General features: G+C 26.4%; 4 protein-coding genes across 5 annotated transcripts in view; all 4 read right to left on the reverse strand.

The window, feature by feature from the left end:
• LOC126551614 (putative inhibitor of apoptosis) overlaps positions 1 to 201 on the reverse strand; it is a 40,160-nt gene extending 39,959 nt beyond the window's left edge. For both annotated transcript variants that reach the window (XR_007605526.1, XM_050205515.1), the window contains exon 1: positions 31 to 201. The gene's annotated coding sequence lies outside the window, so the exon portion shown is untranslated. The remainder of the gene's footprint in view (positions 1 to 30) is intronic.
• LOC126551613 (putative inhibitor of apoptosis) overlaps positions 1 to 1,993 on the reverse strand; it is a 94,153-nt gene extending 92,160 nt beyond the window's left edge. The window contains exon 1 of the mRNA XM_050205514.1: positions 1,940 to 1,993. The gene's annotated coding sequence lies outside the window, so the exon portion shown is untranslated. The remainder of the gene's footprint in view (positions 1 to 1,939) is intronic.
• Positions 1,994 to 4,550: 2,557 nt separating this feature from the next.
• LOC114130948 (E3 ubiquitin-protein ligase XIAP-like) lies at positions 4,551 to 11,515 on the reverse strand. Its single transcript, XM_027996053.2, has 9 exons — positions 10,998 to 11,515; positions 7,193 to 7,411; positions 6,919 to 7,137; positions 6,645 to 6,863; positions 6,367 to 6,589; positions 5,672 to 5,905; positions 5,412 to 5,605; positions 5,271 to 5,347; positions 4,551 to 5,188 (listed from the first exon to the last, which is right to left on the reverse strand). Exons 2-9 carry the CDS (start codon positions 7,409 to 7,411, stop codon positions 4,717 to 4,719), a joined length of 1,857 nt encoding a protein of 618 aa, XP_027851854.2. The 5' UTR covers positions 10,998 to 11,515; the 3' UTR covers positions 4,551 to 4,716.
• Positions 11,072 to 20,179, reverse strand: LOC114130952 (uncharacterized). Its single transcript, XM_027996054.2, has 4 exons — positions 20,067 to 20,179; positions 19,827 to 19,967; positions 18,230 to 19,032; positions 11,072 to 11,244 (listed from the first exon to the last, which is right to left on the reverse strand). Exons 1-4 carry the CDS (start codon positions 20,177 to 20,179, stop codon positions 11,072 to 11,074), a joined length of 1,230 nt encoding a protein of 409 aa, XP_027851855.2.

Raw genomic sequence — 20,179 nt, forward strand, 5'->3', positions numbered from 1 at the left:
TTTGGAATTTTACACTGCTGATATACTTACTATTGGTTTACAAAAATGTAGAGTTAAGGCGAATTAAAGTAATGAAATATATTTGAACACGCCGGGCCGGCTTAGGGATCAGCAGAAGCGAAACATACTAAACAGTCATGCGCATCGAGATGTATATAGTATACCATATATAATATATATATACATAGTATAGTATAAACATCTATATGGTCATGCGTCATGCCCGTAATACTACGATCAATAAAACGTTGCAATTTAAGCGATTAGGACGGAGAAAAATGATAATATACTCATTATTATTCCAATCGAAATAGCTGAGCTCTAATGACATTGATAAGAACATTAAGAACTCGTTGAAGACTTGAAGTATAGGTTTTTGGTAATCTATTTAAATGTATTAATTTGTTATATATTATCATAATTCATTATAACATTTTATATGAAAAATATATTCTGTAGTAGTGCTGTGTAAAATTATAATAAAATAACGTTCAACAATGCGAAGCAAATTATAAACCATTAACTTTAATTTAAAGTGGCTGTTTTTGTGTGCACTACGACACATTTTGTGCACTACTCAAAATAAAAATGTGCACCACCTTTATCGTACTATATTACATTCTGCGACCATACCTTGGGCGAATCGATGTTACTATAAGATAAAATTAAAATATGTGCACTACGGAAAATCAAAAAAATAGCCACTGAATTTTTAAATATAATATTATATTGGACACCAAAGTGCGTTAAAAAACCCATTAAATTGGCGTCAGTACGCAGCAAACTTGATAATAAAACGAGTGTTTGGTATCTTCACTTAATTTTATATTATATAGTCAAATCACGTCATGATTGTATTGATTGATTAAAAATAAAAAACAAAAACGTATAATACTATAATACTATTTAGGTATATTAAACTACTTATAAACAATAAATAGCAAAAAGGAAAATTTATTTTATTCACAAATTAAAAAACTATATTAATAAATTACTTAATACATAAAGCATTTTTTTAAATATTGTAAATAATAAAAAATAAAAAAAAAAACGATAAAAAATTTATATTACAAACTTTTATTTAATATTAGGTAATGTTACTTGAATTTGTTAATTTATTAAACTATAAATTATGAACGATTTTTGAGTATGCAACTATTCAAAATTGTCATATTGTCATGTTTCATAGTTTCATACCATATAATAATATAAATATAAATTAGGTAGTTTTATGAAAATACGATATAAAAATTATATTATTATAACGAATTAACCGAAAATGACACCAAAACTTTAAATATGTAAAAAATAGCAAAATAAAATTTCATATTTGGAGTGCACAAAACAAATTTATAGATTACCCTGCTATTTTTATCAGTAGGTATCCAATAACAATTAGCAAATGCTATAAAATCAGAGTCCTGGTTATAACAAATAATAATTGGTACGGGTTTTATCTTTTTACAATTATTAACAAATGTCATACAGTAAATAAATAGGCAAATAGCTAATTATACCAAATTAGTCTATAAATTATTTTATACAGCATACAATTAATAATTTCTTTATTATTTGTAGTATTTTTTTTTCTTTTTTGAATAATAAATTGTACCAATTATTGCTTCAATATCAATGTCATTGAATACAAAATAAAAAAAAACCCGATAGGTCCAAAGTACTTCTGTAAAATACATAGATTCATGCATAAATACAAAATTTAAAGTTTTATAAATTTATATAAAATATAAATATCATATATTCATATTATGAGATTTTAATTTAACTATAACAGTATAACATAAATGTCCCAATCATGATATTAAACACAATAAGAAACTATGAGATATAAAATTGGGGATGAGTACGAGAGTCTTTCGGCTTTCCCTTCTTAGAGGTACTACCTAATGTATAGAAGATATTTATTGTGTTTATTTCTTACCTTCTTATCTTTCGAACAACTTATGGTCATCAGCTGCTGTATTTTGTCCGACTGGGTATAGTAGATATTAAATAATCAGAAGAGAAAGAGATATATTGAAATGTTATAATAAATAAATCGAAAGATAGTGTTAGGTACAGAAAATTACATATATTACATTTATAAAAATTAACAGAAAAATAGAATATTTCTTGAGAATGTGTTAGGTGAGCGACTGAGCGTCGTGTTGACTGTCAGAGCCATAATATACTGTCGTAAAGATGTTAATATGCCGCCTATGTACATGAATTTACAGACCGCGGAATTTATCATTCGTATATTGATATCGTTATAATATGTACTATTATAATAATAATTTATGTTTTTATAATTGCAAAGATAATAAATTTTCTTAAATTTAAAAATACTTAATTACTGATAATTATTGTTTGTATATTAATATTTACTTGTACTGTTGAACAGATAATTTTTATTTAATTTTCTTAAATCTAAAAGTAATTTAATTAATAATAATTATCTTTCGTTAATTATTGTTTGTGCAGCTGTACGAACAATATTTTTATTGAATTTTCTTAAATATAAATAATGTATGTATCATCACAAAGCTATCTGGTTAATATAAACTGCGCCCGACTTATTAACTCATTAACTAATGACTTATTAAAATCTCTATGATTGGAATTCAAATAGAAACTAAATAATATAAATGAACCAAAATTTATAAACAAACAAAACAAAACAAACGTGAAAAGTTAGAAAATTTAGTTAATAAATTTAATAGTGGTCAAACTTCAATTGATGAATATGTCTCAACAATGTTATTATTTGTTATAAGTATTTGTAATATTGTTTTATTTTTTTAGTTCCTAATTTAATTTTAATTTTTCATACTTCATAATATTACCTATATCACATATGGCTGTGTAATGAATTAAATGACACTATGATAATATCGGGAATGATTATGTATTTATGTGTCTTTAAATCAGTTACTTATTATGATTTAGTAATATTACCTCTACGATCCTTATAGCAACTTGCTTATTGAAACTGTGGTTAGCGTTTGATATGTGAAATGAAATGACCGATTTATATTTTAGAGTAAAAATGCTTTTTTTCTTTGAATCACTACTTGTTATTTGTATTTAATTTTTTGACACACATTAGATAATACATATAATTTAAATTATTATTACAAACATTAATAACTAATTAACCAGACGATCTGTATCTTCTTAAACTTCTTATATACTTCAATATTAAAATTAAAATTAATTTTGTTTATTACCATTTACCTGTCACGATGCAAACTACATATATTTTTGTGTGTGTGTAAATTATGTATGTTATAATGTTATATACATTTTTGGTGAAAATTGACTATTGCCCAAATCCTTAATACTTATAAATTATAATATCTTTTTCCATTATTAAATACTAAATTAATTCGAAGAATACATAAAAAATCTTGCCAAAGAAAAAGATTTATCTGCAGTCGATTGAATATTATTAAACACAATTAATTCATGTTGGCCACTATTAAATCATTGTGGTTTTACTTACAACTCCTATGATATTAGTTTATAGTAATATTTTAAGCCGGATTCACAGCTACAAAGTCCACCGTTTCATGTTCAATTTGTTGAGCTTCTACCGAATCGAGAAATTTCCTAATAGATTATAGTTAGTATTTTAGTAAATGATGCCATAATTACAAGAGTAAATCAGAATACAATAAAAGCACACCATACTTGGTTTTATGGATTAATCCATAATAAATATTTGATACTTCAATATTCTAGGTATAACAAACATAATTATAAATATTTTCTCGAGACGTAATATTTTTATATTTTTCATGTTTTTGTAGTCACTCAACATTTTATTTGGCAATATTACGGAGTTCTATAACTTAAAACGGAATTGCACCGATGATTAGATATTTATATTTTTTATGTATTCTAAGAATTACTTTAAAATATTTGTGTATTATTTTTTATGTGTGATAGTTTTTCATATATTTTGTTTTAATTTAAACATTTCATCTTCTTTCATTTTGCTCGATTAATCTCGTATATTTGACTGTTAACACAATAATGGATACATATCTATATTATATTATGTATTATAACTATACGCAAAGATCTAAAATGTAATATTATAGTCAATATTGAACAGTGCAGTCTAATGCACCTATTTTGCCTATACCATTAACCATAGTTACATTATGCCATATATAATACGCCGAGCAACATTTTATTTTGGCGTGATGAATATTATTATTTGTAATAAAATAATAATAACAATAATAATGTATTATATTATACCAATCGTTTTTATCAGACAATTTTTTAGCACAGTTCCACTATAGTAATACACTATCTACTCTCATAAGTCATAACCTAGTAGGTCATTAAACATTTTACATAAGTTATTATTACTCTTAGACATTTTTTTAAGATTTTTTTTTATTTCCGTATGAACTATTTATAAGAATCCTTATATTATAATTTATTAAAATTTAAACTTCAAATGCTTAAAAATAAAAGATGTGTCCATAGTTAACAAAGTTTATGTAATCGTTATATAAGTTATATAATAAGTCATATAAAATGATTTGAAAAATGCAAAATCATTAAATGCACTTAACTAAAAAAAAAATATTTTTCAAGCAGTTTTAAAATTATATTATATTATTTTATTATATACATAAGTACTCCTCCCATCCTCCCCCCCCCCAAAAAAAAAAAAAAATAAAAATACAATTTACTTAAAGCTTATAAGAAAAAGTGTACAAAGGCAAAGACATTTTCTGCACATATAGGGCACTCATCCATTTTTTCTGCACATTTAATACAATTATAGACATGTTTACATGGTAAAAATACCGCTGACATATCTTCATTACGACAAGTTTTGCAAAGCATTGGATTTAATTTATCACTGAAAGATATTTTGGAACTGCACGGTTGTAGTTGATGGTCTTCATAATTTTTTTTATCCGTAGGTAAATATATTCTTATTAACTTTGAGAATGGATGTCTACATATAGGGCACTGAGTGATTGTTAATGCACATTCTATGCAAGCAAGTGCATGACTGCAAGGAACAAAAATTACTTTAATTTCTCCCTTAAAGCAAATCTTGCATTCCATACAATCTGGCACAGAATTAGTATTTAGCTCTTGAGAAAAATACTGCTGGTTTTTACCAATTAAAGGTTTAGGAAAACGTAACCGACTAATTTGTCTATCAAAACAAAAACAAAAAAAAATATTTGTATAGTAATTGCTTTAGAAATATGTATTTATACTGATTGAACAAAACATACTTTTTTGATGTAAGTATTTTCATTGTAGTGCCAAGAATGTAAGTACTTTCCCGTTTAGCAATTAAGTTGAATAACTCCTACAAATAAAATATAAGTTAAATTTTTAATGTTGTTTCTAAAGCAATAAAATCATTAAATTACAAGTTGGTTGCATTCTATGCCGTGATTATCCACACCAAGCACTTGGTCTACAAAGTATTTGCCTTTATTTAATATTACATAAGCACAAGTTTTTGACCATTTGACATGTTTTATCCATGGTTCATCGGCATCTTCCCACTTATTTAAACGTATAGTACAGCAGAAACAAGTCACAAAATCAGTCTGACCATCGCCTAAAAACATAAAAAAACATTTAAATCAAAAGTCATTTATTATTATAAATGTAATTATAATTTTACCATCATAAAAAAATCCAGCTTCGCACAGAGTATTAATATCTTGTTTAAATGTTCCCACACATCCAACAAATGTTCTCATGCGTGCATAGATGGATGACATGTGTCCATATTTATTCATAACATGATTTAATTTTACTACAATTCCCCCAGAATCTAACAAATCAACTATCTTTTTTGTCTCTATACTATTTAAAATATCATCAGCACTGAAAGAACCACACACATCAAAAATCTCTGAAAATATGAATAAATTATATAATTATTTTAAGCAATCTACAAAAATAAATAGAATAAATTTTATCAGACCCTAATATATTTAAAACGTATCAACAATAGAATGTCCTTAAAATTATACTTTATAATCATTATTAAAATTAAAATCAAAAAAAGTTTGTAACAACAATTTTATAATATAACTCGTACATAAGCTACATAATAATATGTTAAAATGTTTTTCACATATATTTATGTTTAAATAATTTTCAAAGAAAATTAATTAACAAATAAAATATTGAAAGTTGGTACTAATTCTAATATCTGATTTAAAATAATAATGAAATTTGTTGGAAACTATTAGAATAATCATTGAATTAAAACTTTATTTCTATTACTAAACACACATAGTATTTACCTCAAAATCTATTACTTTACTTTCATACCAAATTATAAAAATATTAAATTTATTTGATATTTACCTCTATTTCCACGAACATAAGTACATAGTGGAGAGTAACGCATATGTTCAGTTGTTGGAACAACACCTCGTTGCCATGTATCAATATATACCAGGCATTTAAAACATTTTACCTGATGTCCAATACCTGTATAAAAAAAACCAGCTTCGGCCAAGTTATCAGGTCTTAAAAAATTAACAGGCCAGTTATGAAAAGTTTTTACACGACCACTAACTGTCAAAACCTATAAAGAAATAAAGAGATTATAAAAATATAAAATTTATTAGATATTTACCTACAATTTTTTTAATAAATGAACAATTTGGAGAGTGAAGAATATGCTTTTGTAACGGATTACTTCCTTCTGTCCATCCAAAAATTTCTGTTTTGCATTCAATACATTTTACACGATCTTCAATGCCTAAATAATATAAGCCAGCTTCAACCGTGTCACCAGGTCTTATAAAATTAACAGGCCAGTTATGAAAAGTTTTTACACGACCACTAACTGTTAAAACCTTTAAAGAAATAAAAAGATAATAAAAATATTTATTTTATTAGATATTTACTTACAAATTTATTAATAAATGAACAATTTGGAGAGCGAAGAATATGTTCTTGTAACGGATTATCGTCGAGTTGCCAGTTAACAAATATTTTATAACATTCAATACATTTTACATGATCTTCATGGCCTAAATAATAAAAACCAGCTTCAGCTATATCATCAGGTCTTAAAAAAGAGAGAGGCCAGTTATGAAAAGTTTTTAAGCGACCATCAAATGTAATAACCTGTAATGAAATAAAAGGATTAAAAAAATATTAAATTTATGAGATATATACTTACAACTCGATTAATAAATGGACAATTTGGAGAGAGACCAATATGTTTTTGTAACGGATTATCGCTTTGTTGCCAGTTAAGTATTATGCTATTACATTGATCACATTTCACACTATCTTCAATGCCTGTATAAGAAAAACCAGCTATGGCCATATCAAGCGGTGTAAAAAAATCTAAACTCCACCTATCATTAAAGGATGCCAAACGTTTACGAATAGACATCTGTAAAGAAAAACATAAATATTAATTAATCTGTATTTAATAAATGTCCTTCATTCTTAACCTAAGTTAGAGTAAATACTAAATACTATATAATATTATGTATATATTAGGTTTAACTTAAACTACAAAAATTCTATAAAATATTGACTGATAACTGTTTAAATCAATCTATTCATAAGATATACATATAAATTATTTTTAAAATACAATAAATAAGAATTTAAAATTTAAAAATATAAATATTATTAAAGATTAAAACTATAAAGCTAGCTAGTATAAAGTTGCTTATCTCAACTTAAAGGTAGCATTATAAATTAAATAAAAATAAAATCACCCAGTACATTAAATTTGATAATAATTATAGATATATACATTATAACTCTTATTATTATCTAACCTTTTAATAGATGGCTTAAATTTTGTGTATTCATATATTTAAACTTAATAATACTTATTAGCTTATAAAGAGATAATAGTAAGTATGATTAAAAATAAGTTTAACAATAGATAAATAAATGTAAATTTGATACCTAAATATTAATAACTTTATTCAACACATTTTTTTAAAATTAAATATTTTCAAACAATGTAAGATAATTAATTTATATACAGAACCACAAGACGAAAAAGCAATAGAATGTGAATAGGTAATATAGTAATTACTGTAAACTAGTAGAATTTAATAATAGTAGTCTCAAGGCTATGTTATATAAATATTTTATGTTTGTATTAAAACAATTAACAAAATAAAATCAATGCACCTACCTAACAAAAGTCAAAATAAATTTACAATGTCATATAATTATATTTTTAAGTGTTACTAAATCAAATCAATATTAATGTTGACATTCCATATTATATTGTATTTCTAATGGATCCATTTAGAAATTCTAAGTAAGTAAATTTAATTTATAATATGAGTAGTTTTATAGTTTAGCATATCAGCATATACATGTAGCATGTACATTTATTATGTTTGTTCAGCATATATGTATTCAGTGTTTTTAATTAAAGCATTTTTTTATCTAATAATGTGTATTCTTTGAAAGAATTGCTACACCTAATATACTACCACAAATTTCATCAAGTTCACCCAGTGCTTTATCTGGTAATGAAAAATACAATGTCCGCATTCTTAAACTTAAATTTTTACCTGATAGTACAAAGTATCTACGTTATGCAGTTTAAACAATGGACCGTACAAAATGACCATTTACTGATATTTAAATTACATTTGAAACCATGGCATTTGACTCTGCATTTAACACTACGATATTGTAGGTAGTAGGTAATATGATTATTTATTAGGTATCCATGTTTATATATTGAGATCAAATGATATTAAATCTATTACTTAATATGTAAAGTATTATGACCAGTGTTGTAATCTTTTGTGGGGTGAACTATGAGACATCCTGCCAAATAAGTAGTATACAGTAATTTAAAAGGCATACTTTAAAGCTTACTGGCCTTATTATCTTAATTTGGCAAATGTAGTTCCTTTTATTATGAGATACAAGAATATTAATTGCAGCAGTAACTTATATAACTCACAAAACAAACCAATCAAAAGTTGTTAGTCATTCAACTTTAAGCTATCAATGTAAGGGAGAAACAAATAATAATTAAATGCAATTGTAGAATAGTATAATAAGTATCTATTTAATAATTTGAAAAAAAAAATCACCCTAAATGAATATATAAACTAATTCAACATAGAAAAACACATTAGAATATTAAAAAATATAACAGTTTTAAATTATTGTTTAAGTGGTATCTTAAGTAACCAATTTTTATAAAAAAGTTAAGTGTTAAGTATTGTACCTACAAATACTCTTATAGTCGAGCTTATAGCTTAAACATAATATTTCTTAAAAATAAATTATTTTAAAATAAATCGTTGGCAGTGTTGGCACTTAAGTACTTAAGATTTAATTTGAATAGTCTTTTTTTGGAGATTAATTATCTATATTATGCATTGAAAAAATTTCTAAAACAATTTTACATACTTAATATATAATATGGAAGTCTTTAGAGTTTTTTTTATCATTTATTTTACATTTTTTAAATCCTTAGTAAATATTAAAATAACCATAAATTTTAAGTTTTAAAATTAAGTTAACTTTTTCTAAAAAAAAAGAAAAATTATTAAACAAATTGTGATCAAAAATAGTTAAATTTGGTAAAGTATAAAAATTTTGTACTTTCATTTATTAAATTAAAATGGTTTCAAATGTTAATATTATGAATAAATTAATACTTTGTTAAAATAGAGATATCATATAAAACAATCATGCTGATAAAAAGTTTTGATTGAAATAGTAGTTATTATTTTTAATTTATCACTGTGGATTTCGATACCTACATGAGACAATCAATTTTGGAAAAGCTACATACTAAATATATTTTTAGCAGAAAAATTATGAGTTGGAAATTTATTTCAATATATAATTAAAGAAATTAAAACATTGAAATAATATTATCAATAAAAAATATTGGTAAAATAAAATAAAATTTAAAAACAGACTACTGATTTGTTTTTAAAACTAAAATAAATGGCATTTATTTTCAATTTTCCAATATAAATCTTATTAGATTTTAAATGAATAGTAGACAAAATTTTTAATTTTGTTACATTAATGTTATGTACTTGTACCTATAAAAATAATTTAACATTTCACACGGCTCATAGTATTCATAATTAGATTAACAAAGTTTAGTAATTATATAGGTATGTCTCGGATCTATTAAACTTGAGTTTTAGCTAAATAGGAATTGAGTATATATATTAAACAGTTTTAACATCATACAATTACAACTAACTTGTAATTTTTCTGTATTTTCAGCATTAAAACAACCTTTTAACTTACAGTGGTAATACAGGTTTCAAATAATACAAAAATAAATCATAATTTTTGTTTTGACTGAGGTATACATATTATATTGCTTATTATGTGAGACGAGAATTTTTTGAAATTACAAGAGTATACACAATATTATTTTTATCATTCAACAACGACTGAATACCAATCAATATGGTATTTATTATTTTATTAATTGACGTTTGACATCCTAATAAATAAATATAAGTACTATAAAATCATAGTCCATTGTTAATTGATAAGAACATTGAATCAACACACACTACCGATGACGGAACACATAACAATATAACATGGACATAATCTACGACATACATTCACAAGTAAGTATAAAATGTCAAACTATCACTAATAGCTGTCTAAGACAAATAGATGGCTAGTATAAAGTTATTTACTTCTACCATAAAATCCTTATAAAAGTAAAGGATATGGAAGAGGGGACAGTCTACTCGCATTTTGTATAGAAGTATCATTAGGATTTACCTAACGACGATGAGGCTCTTCGTCGTGCGCCAAATGAAAATACGCTACACCGTCTCATAGTGCCATTATTTATGGAATACTTACGAACGATAATCGCACAATATATAGTTACATACTATTATCTATAACTATAACTTATAAGTATATCGAAGATTCCGACGCAAAACGAAAACAATGGTTTGTACCTACGAAAAATGGTTGAATAGGTGTATTATAATTACCGTGTCGGTGATCAGATGAATCACTTTCTAATTTTCCCTTATAATGATCTCGTGTCCTCGATACGGTGCGTGTTTCAAGTTGCAAAATAGCAAATGGCGGTAACGGCTGCAGTTGGAACGTACAAACGGGAACAGTCAGTCTTTAAGATGGCGAGTTCGATGCCGTTGTTACACGTATGTCTAATGAAGTGTTTTACGCCGGTTGATGCTGAAGGTCCGTGTACCAGACGCGACGCATTTTCATCCACTAACCAATAAAGACAATAATGATTAATGATTAATGATAATATTATGGAGCAGCCTCTCACTCGTATCATATAGTTCAACGGAGAGGGCGTTCACGTCCATCCATCGCATTTGTAGTATCAACAAGTAGGTAGAAAAACAGCGAGAGAGATAACTATATACGACTCGATCCACGGCCATAATATACGGCTATATGGCCGTGACTTGATTGTTCCATTCTCGTCCCTCCGGATTTCATGGTAGAAAATACACTCACTCAGACACTCGTGATAAAGACGCCAAAATTTCGATTTTTAATTTGGTACTCCATAAAACTATTTATTAATATAATATAATATTATGAGTTCTTTCGCATTGTTTTAACGAACACGGTCGTATTCAAAGTAAAAAAAAATTGAAAATGATATTATGTAGGTAGTTTGGGGTTTCTAGTGGGTACCTAAGTGTTCTTATTTAATTGCTTCAATAATTAATACTTCACTATGATTTTTTCCTTCGTTATTTTATTTAAAAAGAAACAACAATATAAATAATAACAGTGGTATTATTGTATTAATATAATATAGGTACGTATACCTATTAAATGTTTTAGTTCTTATTAAATGACAAACTCAATTCAATGATTTTGGAAATTATTATTTTATTTTATTTTTTTAATAATAATGATACAGAGTGATGAATGTATTGATTTTACAACGATGTTTTGTGTGTGTGTATTGCATAATAATTTGTCGAAATAATGCTTCAATTTCAAACTTTAGGAGTGGTTTCTGATGAAAAAGTGAATATTCTTGGCCAAGTGTGTACCACTGTATACCACTATTAATTGGTTCATGATATTTATTACGACGCGCTACGTTCTGACGGTCCAGTGTTTGCATCTCCCTAAAGTCCGAGTTTTAATCCGCCCAATAGGCCGTATATTCTTAGTGTCCGGCAGTGTAGTCGTCGTCTTCGAAATTCTCACTTGTTATACGTAATTAATCATTGTTTAGATGCCGCCGCATATCTATATATATTATATATGTATATTATTTACTATAAATCCTGCCCTGATTTATACACACAAAAAAATCTTTAAAATTTACTTCTGAAAATGTTGTAGGTACTATGCTATATGCTACAAAGTATGCACTTAAAATTGAATCGAGAATTTTTGTTTAAAGTTATGTAAAAAAACAAGTTTTAATTAAGTAGGTATTAAAAAAGGTATAAAAAGGTTTTGACCATCAAACACTTGATCTTTGTTATGTAAACTATATGTTATCATAATATGTTGCATATGAGTATTTATAATATAATTAACTTTGGAAAAAACGACCATTCATAATTTTATCGAAACATGGCTGTGAACATGAAAATACGGAAAAAACTAACATATGTGCTATAAATAATAATACTATGCACTATAAAACTACAAATATGCAAATACAATTAGGTAATGTTATTTTAATAAAAAGGACTTTAATCGGGAACAATTTTCATTAGACTTTAAAAAGCTTACCCCAATACATACATGCATTTGCATATAAATCCGTTACCTATATATTATATTATACGCCAGTGGTGTAGTGAGCGTATACGCGGGTGTACGACGCATACTCACTTCTCAGTTTTAGAAGTTAAGTGCGTATACCCATAGAATAACACATGATACGCGGATATACGCGTATGGGATTGCCTTAATTATTCTACATACTTACCAATTTGATATATTATGATTTTGAATTAATAAATGAAAATAACCTAACCTTATTGATTTTACGGTTTTCATAATTAAAACAGCTATTTATATTACTTAATTACTTACTATCAATGTGTCATTAACTCATAATATAGATATAATAATAAATATATATTAATTAAAGCGCGGATTTATTTGTATGAAAAACCAACAAAACATGCGCTAAAAAGGCTTAAATATGTATTATTAATATATATACATTAAAATGTTAAAATAATCATAAAAATAAATAATATGCATAAAAAATGATTATCATATGAAATAATGTTAATCGACAATCATGGTCGTAATAGATATTTTATTATTTTATTTCCCCGATTAATCTAAGCCCTATTTAAGGCCATAATTGGAAAAACTGTTTATTCCTACAAGTATACCTATACCTATTAATTTATTTTGATATTAATCAAAACTATAAAAATATAATATTTTTTTTCTTATATCATAAAAAACAATAGTATAAATTTAAAAATTGTTTAAAAAATAAAACATTGAAATATATGCACCAAAACATGAAATACACAAATAAAATTTTAAAATAAGCCCATAAAATAGAAAAATTTCAAAATAATGCAAAAATATGCATTAAAAAGTTTCATTTTTTAAATCGTTATGTCATGAAACAAATTTTTTGCTCACTTAGCAGTTAGTATATTGTATATTATATTATATTTTACTATCAACCAGAATAAATTTGTAATTACAATAAATACATACAAATCCACGCTTTAATATATTAAAGTAGTATATATTTGACGGTTGTGGGGGGGCAAAGCCCCTCACCTTTATTTACCAAGCACATTTAAGCGTATACTCACTAAACAAAGTACGACTACATTACTGATATACCTAAATGGCTAATATATAATGTAATATAATAAGCTATATAGCTACGGATCTTTGACGGCCTTTGCCCAGCTATCTAGACTCTCTGGCCGTTAACTGCGATAAAAGTTGTCACTGCCAAGTTTATCACCAAACGACACAGTGAAAAGTTCCTGTATTATTATATTAGTGTTTTGTGTGTTTTATATTATCGCACGAAAGCGATCACTCATCAAAGGACGTCTTGTCAATTGCTATATAAATATGTATAATATTGTATGTTAAACACCGTAATATAGATTTATTTTTGTGTATATTTTGAACTGTTACAGTTATTGTATAATTTATTACTTTATTAAAACCGAATTTCAAATACACAATTTTTTTTCACAATCATTTTATATGTTTATTTTCAAAACGGTCATAAGTTACTTAAAAATAATAATACCAATAAAAGGCTACGGAGACCCTAGACAATAATTTTACCTTTAAAAAACTGACGAACAAAAATTTGCTATATCGTACATTCGTATGTGTGTAAGACGGTGACAACACATGTGGTCATGCGGGTACGTCGTCAATGATTTTTTTAATACGTTTAGTAGGTACCTATAATATAAAAAAATCTGCGCAATTGACGAACACCGTAATAATAATTAAAATGCTTTTTCCCAGAAAAATAAAAAAGTCCGTATCACGATTTATGGAAAATAGGTATTAAGATAATAGCATTCGGCTTGTTTGATTAAGGGGCCTGCGCGCGATCAGTTTTTTTGCTCAAAAACATGCCTTACGGGAAAAACTCTCACGCCTCATAGATTAGTCCGATTTACGTAATTTTTTTTTTGTTTGATAGACCAAGACTTCTTTCAGGGCGCATTGGACTTGGATTTTCAAAATTATTTTTCTAAATCGTATGTTATCGTTTTGAATTTAATCCATTTTTACAACTTTTTAATTTTTGTATTATTTTTTGTTTGTAGCAACGTAATCAAAAATCGAAGTCTTATGCGCCCTGAAAAAAATATTCCTCTATCTAACAAAAAAAAAATCACGAAAATCGGACTAATTTACAAGGTGTGAGAGTTTTTCCTGTAAAATGTGTTTTTAGCAAAAAATAACGCTTGTAATTTTTCTGTCTGGCGATTACGTTGACTTGTGTATGCGCGTGTGTAGGTAACCCCGCGACCCGCGGACTCTTCCACTTATTGCTACTGGCACTACGCCGTCCTAGCGGTCGTAAAAATGCTTTTTCCCAGAAAAATAAAAAAGTCCGTATCACGATTTATGGAAAATAGGTATTAAGATAATAGCATTCGGCTTGTTTGATTAAGGGGCCTGCGCGCGATCAGTTTTTTTGCTCAAAAACATGCCTTACGGGAAAAACTCTCACGCCTCATAGATTAGTCCGATTTACGTAATTTTTTTTTTGTTTGATAGACCAAGACTTCTTTCAGGGCGCATTGGACTTGGATTTTCAAAATTATTTTTCTAAATCGTATGTTATCGTTTTGAATTTAATCCATTTTTACAACTTTTTAATTTTTGTATTATTTTTTGTTTGTAGCAACGTAATCAAAAATCGAAGTCTTATGCGCCCTGAAAAAAATATTCCTCTATCTAACAAAAAAAAAATCACGAAAATCGGACTAATTTACAAGGTGTGAGAGTTTTTCCTGTAAAATGTGTTTTTAGCAAAAAATAACGCTTGTAATTTTTCTGTCTGGCGATTACGTTGACTTGTGTATGCGCGTGTGTAGGTAACCCCGCGACCCGCGGACTCTTCCACTTATTGCTACTGGCACTACGCCGTCCTAGCGGTCGTAAAAATGCTTTTTCCCAGAAAAATTAAAAAAGTCCGTATCACGATGTATGGAAAATAGGTATTAAGATGATAGCATTCGGCTTGTTTGATTAACCCATAAACTTATTGTTTCATAGAAATTCTCATAAACACATCATATTTTGGGTCGATTTAAATGATCTACGTCTCTATGGACATTCCTAATTGAATTGATGATCGCAAAAATGTCATTAGTCAATTATTTAAAAATGTTTGGGTAATTGATAAAAACTGTATAATACATACTATTATTAAATACCAGTGGCGGTTCATAGTAGTTAGCACATGAGTGCGATGAAAAAATCAAAGAACTATAATACATCATACAAAAAAAAGGTAAAATAATAATATAATATATTTATTTAGGATTAAGAGGAAACATAAATTATAAAAAAAAATCTACACAAATAAATTTCAAATCCACTACGACATCCGAATAGTACGATAAGAATCGTAGCAAAATCTAAATCTTATTTTCATATGATTACCTGTATAAAATATTATTGTTGATGTTAATTTTATGATATAATATATACAAAAATAAACACGTCGTTTCCGTTTGATTTAAGCAACATAATTCACCGCACATCATAAGCTTCTATAGCTGCCGCTCCGTCGTGATGATAATACTCATACCTATACTAATATTATTAAACCTACAGTTCATACGGGAAACTGGTATTTTTATGTGCGCGATTCACAATGTCGCGTAATAATTAATAAATATATTTAACTGTTAATTTGTTAATGTATAATAAACTATATATTAAAATATGTTCCTATTTATTTTTTAAGTATAAATGTACTATAAATAATTGTTCATTTCTGTAGAGAGTGCGATCTTGCCATCGCAAATATGCACAAGCAGCCACTGTTAAATACCATAATAATATAATATATAGTTATTACTTATTTTTAGTGACACCGAAAAAAACAAAATTTACGATTTTGTCGTGATTTAATCGATATGGATTTGTATAAAAATTCCAGTTTTTTCTTATTTTTTTTTTTATTTTAAGAAATACTGAAAATTTTTAATTTTGACCGCTTTAAAGTACAAATAAGATGCAATTTTCTATCTAAATACACTCTCAAAGTGAAAAATCGAAACATTTTATTAACTATATTTAAAAAAAATTGAAATCTAGTGGGCCAGAGCATATAGATAGCAAGAAAAAAAATTTTCTATTTTCATCATCAATTTTACGCTTTTTTGCAGAAATTATTAAACATAACAAAAACACGAAAATAATAAATTCAACGACAACACGATATGAATGTACAAAAAAATATCTATGGTTAAAAGCTATAATTGTACTACATAATTACTATATTATGATTTATGACATTTACATTTAGACATTTTACCATTTTTACCAGCAGATAACAATATTATTACATAGATAAGATAGACGAGAGTACTATTACTATACATATGGATTATAAAATATAGACGATTAACTCTAAAATTTAGAAATGTAAAACGGGCCAGATTAAAAAAGCTCGCGGGCCGCTAGTGGCCCACCCTTGGTGACGGCTGGTGTATACAGACAAAAAACACAATATATCCTTGTTATATCAATAGGTATAAAAAAATAGGAGATAGGTAAAAAAACTGACATTTTTAGATTTGAATATTGGTTGATATAATATTATAATATTAAATCGATCAAAAAAATGTCTTCGAAGAGGCATAGGAGGCATAATTTAGATAATATCTCTCCTTTCAACATAATTAATAACATTCCTTCTAAGTGAATTATTAAAGGAGCTGTAACTAAAGAGCGAATGATAGTTTTTCTTAAATGTAAAAATGTTTGAGCCAGTAAGTGCCACTATCTTATTACGCCTATATCCGGTTTATTATCTAGTAATATCTACACAACAGTCTACACCAATTGAAGAATTTCAAGTATATGATGGCTAATAATAATTTATACTACCTTTACAACTACTTCAGTAGTTCAGTGGTTTTAAACCTTTTTAACAATATACTTCATCTCCTTACAAAATGTTCGTGACACGCCAAACCATATAATATCACCAAATATCGATAATAATATTGGTAAATACACATAGGTACTTTTTTTTTTTTTTTCGGGTTGAAATCGACGACCGGGAGGGGCCGCTTTCGCATTACTTCCTCCCGGCAATACACATAGGTACTTATAAAATATAAAAAATATAGTAGATTTTTCGCGACACACGGGTTGAAAACCACTGGGTTAATACATTTTAAGTTAATTGTTATACTTAAGTACTACACTAATAGCAGTTGGTTCAAATTTAAAATGTATATGAATAAGGTGTATTTAATATTCATTTATATATTATATTAAAATATATAAATTGGTTGTTAGTTATTAGCTAGTTTTTAATGTTATTATTAAATACTATATGAATGGGTACCTACATCGCATATTACCTATAATTAATTCATAAGATATGTACAAGTTAAAATTTTAAAGTATATTATAGTAGGTATAAAATGTACTTAAAATGATTTTAATTTAATTTTAGATTCTGAGCGGAGCAATGATGAAGGAATGATGTTTATTTCTTTAACTAAGTCACCTGGTTGTAATATTTCTAAAACCCCACAATGACTTACAATTTTTTTGTCTGAAGTAGAACCTGGGTACAACTTACTAGCATAAGTAATTACACCATTAGGAGCCACTCCAACAAGTCCTTTGAGAGTATTTCTATGTTTATATGAGCTGTAAGTCAATTTCTGATCAACTAATGAGTTTGGGATATCACAAGACATTTCAGTACAGTCTAAAGTAATTCTACAGTTTTTAAAATCATTGAAGCAATTAGGTAAACAGTTTTGGTTTTTATTTTGAGATGGTACTTTACTCATTAAGCTGACAAATAAAATTTCATGAAGAACGCTAATGAAAGTTATTATAATATTGCCAACTGTAGATTCACTAATACCAAATCTGAATGCTAAGTCTGTATAACATAAGTTTAATCTTAATTTCATTAGAGTCATTAGAACTTGGTCATTTAAACATAACTTCTTCACACTCCAAGTATAATAATAATTGATTTCAACTTTAGAAACCAATTCAATAATAAGATCAAACATAATTTTAGTAATGCCACAATAAAAATCAAACATTTTTCCATTGGATTCTATAGAGTGGTAACCAAAAGAACGGTTTTTAAGAAAAATAATTTCCTTTTTTAAACTATCATTTTTAGATTGAAGTGACTCAATTAATTGATTTTTTTCTATTATAACATTGTTACTAGAAGCTTCTTCTTCATTGGGCATACTTACAGTTTCAATTTCACAATTAAGTTTAGTGTTCACAGATTCATCATTATCAATATCATTTTCAGTTTCAACAAGTACTTTTTGGCGCCTTTAATATTAAAAATATCATTATTCTACAGGAATGTTAATTAATTAATTTAATAAAATACAACATAAAATTGATGGAAAAATTTATTCTAAATCAATCATCTTCATCTACATTTAATAATAGGTATATTAGTAATTACAAATAGTTCATGCATTAGGTATCTAATAAAAATAATATTTTGGACATATATAATGTTTTACAAATTCAATAAAAATTTCTCTACACATAAAAATATCAATTATTGAAACATACAAAAGTATTATGACAAAGTTTAACCATAAAAATAAAGCACATAAAGCATAAAGTAAACACTAAAAATAAGTTTACTTAAAATGTTAGTAATCACAAACAGGGTTTAACACAGTAGCATAATTGAAGACCTTGGAGCAACAATAAGATGTCTCCATATTTTGGTCCAGATTAGTTTTTGATTGCACAGTAAGAAAAAAAAACTTGAGCATTAGTTTGGAGGAAACAGAAAATAATAATTAATTTAGGTAATTTAAATATAGGTAACATTTATCAGTAAATATTTTTAATTAATTTTTATTAAATAAAAGATTAATAAAATAAAATTAATAAAAGATTTTAAATTTTTATTGATTTAAGTTAAATCTGTTTTTTAGAGAAAGGATTTATGATAATTTTAAATAGTATTTTTTTGTTTCCACCCACTGGCAACTTACCCCATTGGTCCACTCTGGGAACGAACATAGACATAATTAATAGTCACAACATATATCGTGCATCAAAATTCAACTTGGAAAAAACTACAAAAAGATATTATCGCATACTTTGTGAATTTTTCTGGAGAAGCAAAATTAAAATGTGAATTTTTATTCCACGAAAAAATACTAGGACCATTGATTTTTAATCCTTCCTTAAAATGACAATTACAAATTTTTGTATTTTTTGTGGGTATAGCATCTGATCTTCTACATATAATAACAAGGAAATGTTACCAATATAAATAGTAAATAATATATTATTTTGATATAGTATAAAAACTGAACTAAAGTTAACAAGATATCTACCTTACTGCTTTGGCCCAAGTATTACGTAGTATATCATCTGCAGGGAACCTAAAAAACTTATAGTTTTCTCTATTAGAAATATGGGAATATAACGGAACCCAACACTGAACCAT

This window comes from Aphis gossypii, chromosome X, assembly GCF_020184175.1.
Source record: "Aphis gossypii isolate Hap1 chromosome X, ASM2018417v2, whole genome shotgun sequence".
Lineage (NCBI taxonomy): Eukaryota > Metazoa > Arthropoda > Insecta > Hemiptera > Aphididae > Aphis > Aphis gossypii.

Coding starts and splice junctions, on each gene's coding strand:
- LOC114130948 (XM_027996053.2), bottom strand. CDS start 7,411: ATGTCTATTCGTAAACGTTTGGCATCCTTTAATGATAGGTGGAGTTTA. Junction 6,864..6,918: donor GTTCATTTATTAATAAATTT/GTAAGTAAATAT, acceptor ATTTCTTTAAAG/GTTTTAACAGTTAGTGGTCG. Junction 5,606..5,671: donor AGCTGGATTTTTTTATGATG/GTAAAATTATAA, acceptor TTATGTTTTTAG/GCGATGGTCAGACTGATTTT.
- LOC114130952 (XM_027996054.2), bottom strand. CDS start 20,179: ATGGTTCAGTGTTGGGTTCCGTTATATTCCCATATTTCTAATAGAGAA. Junction 19,033..19,826: donor TCTCCAGAAAAATTCACAAA/GTATGCGATAAT, acceptor TTAATATTAAAG/GCGCCAAAAAGTACTTGTTG. Junction 11,245..18,229: donor TTTAGAAATATTACAACCAG/GTGACTTAGTTA, acceptor TTTATTGGTTAG/TGGATGAAAATGCGTCGCGT.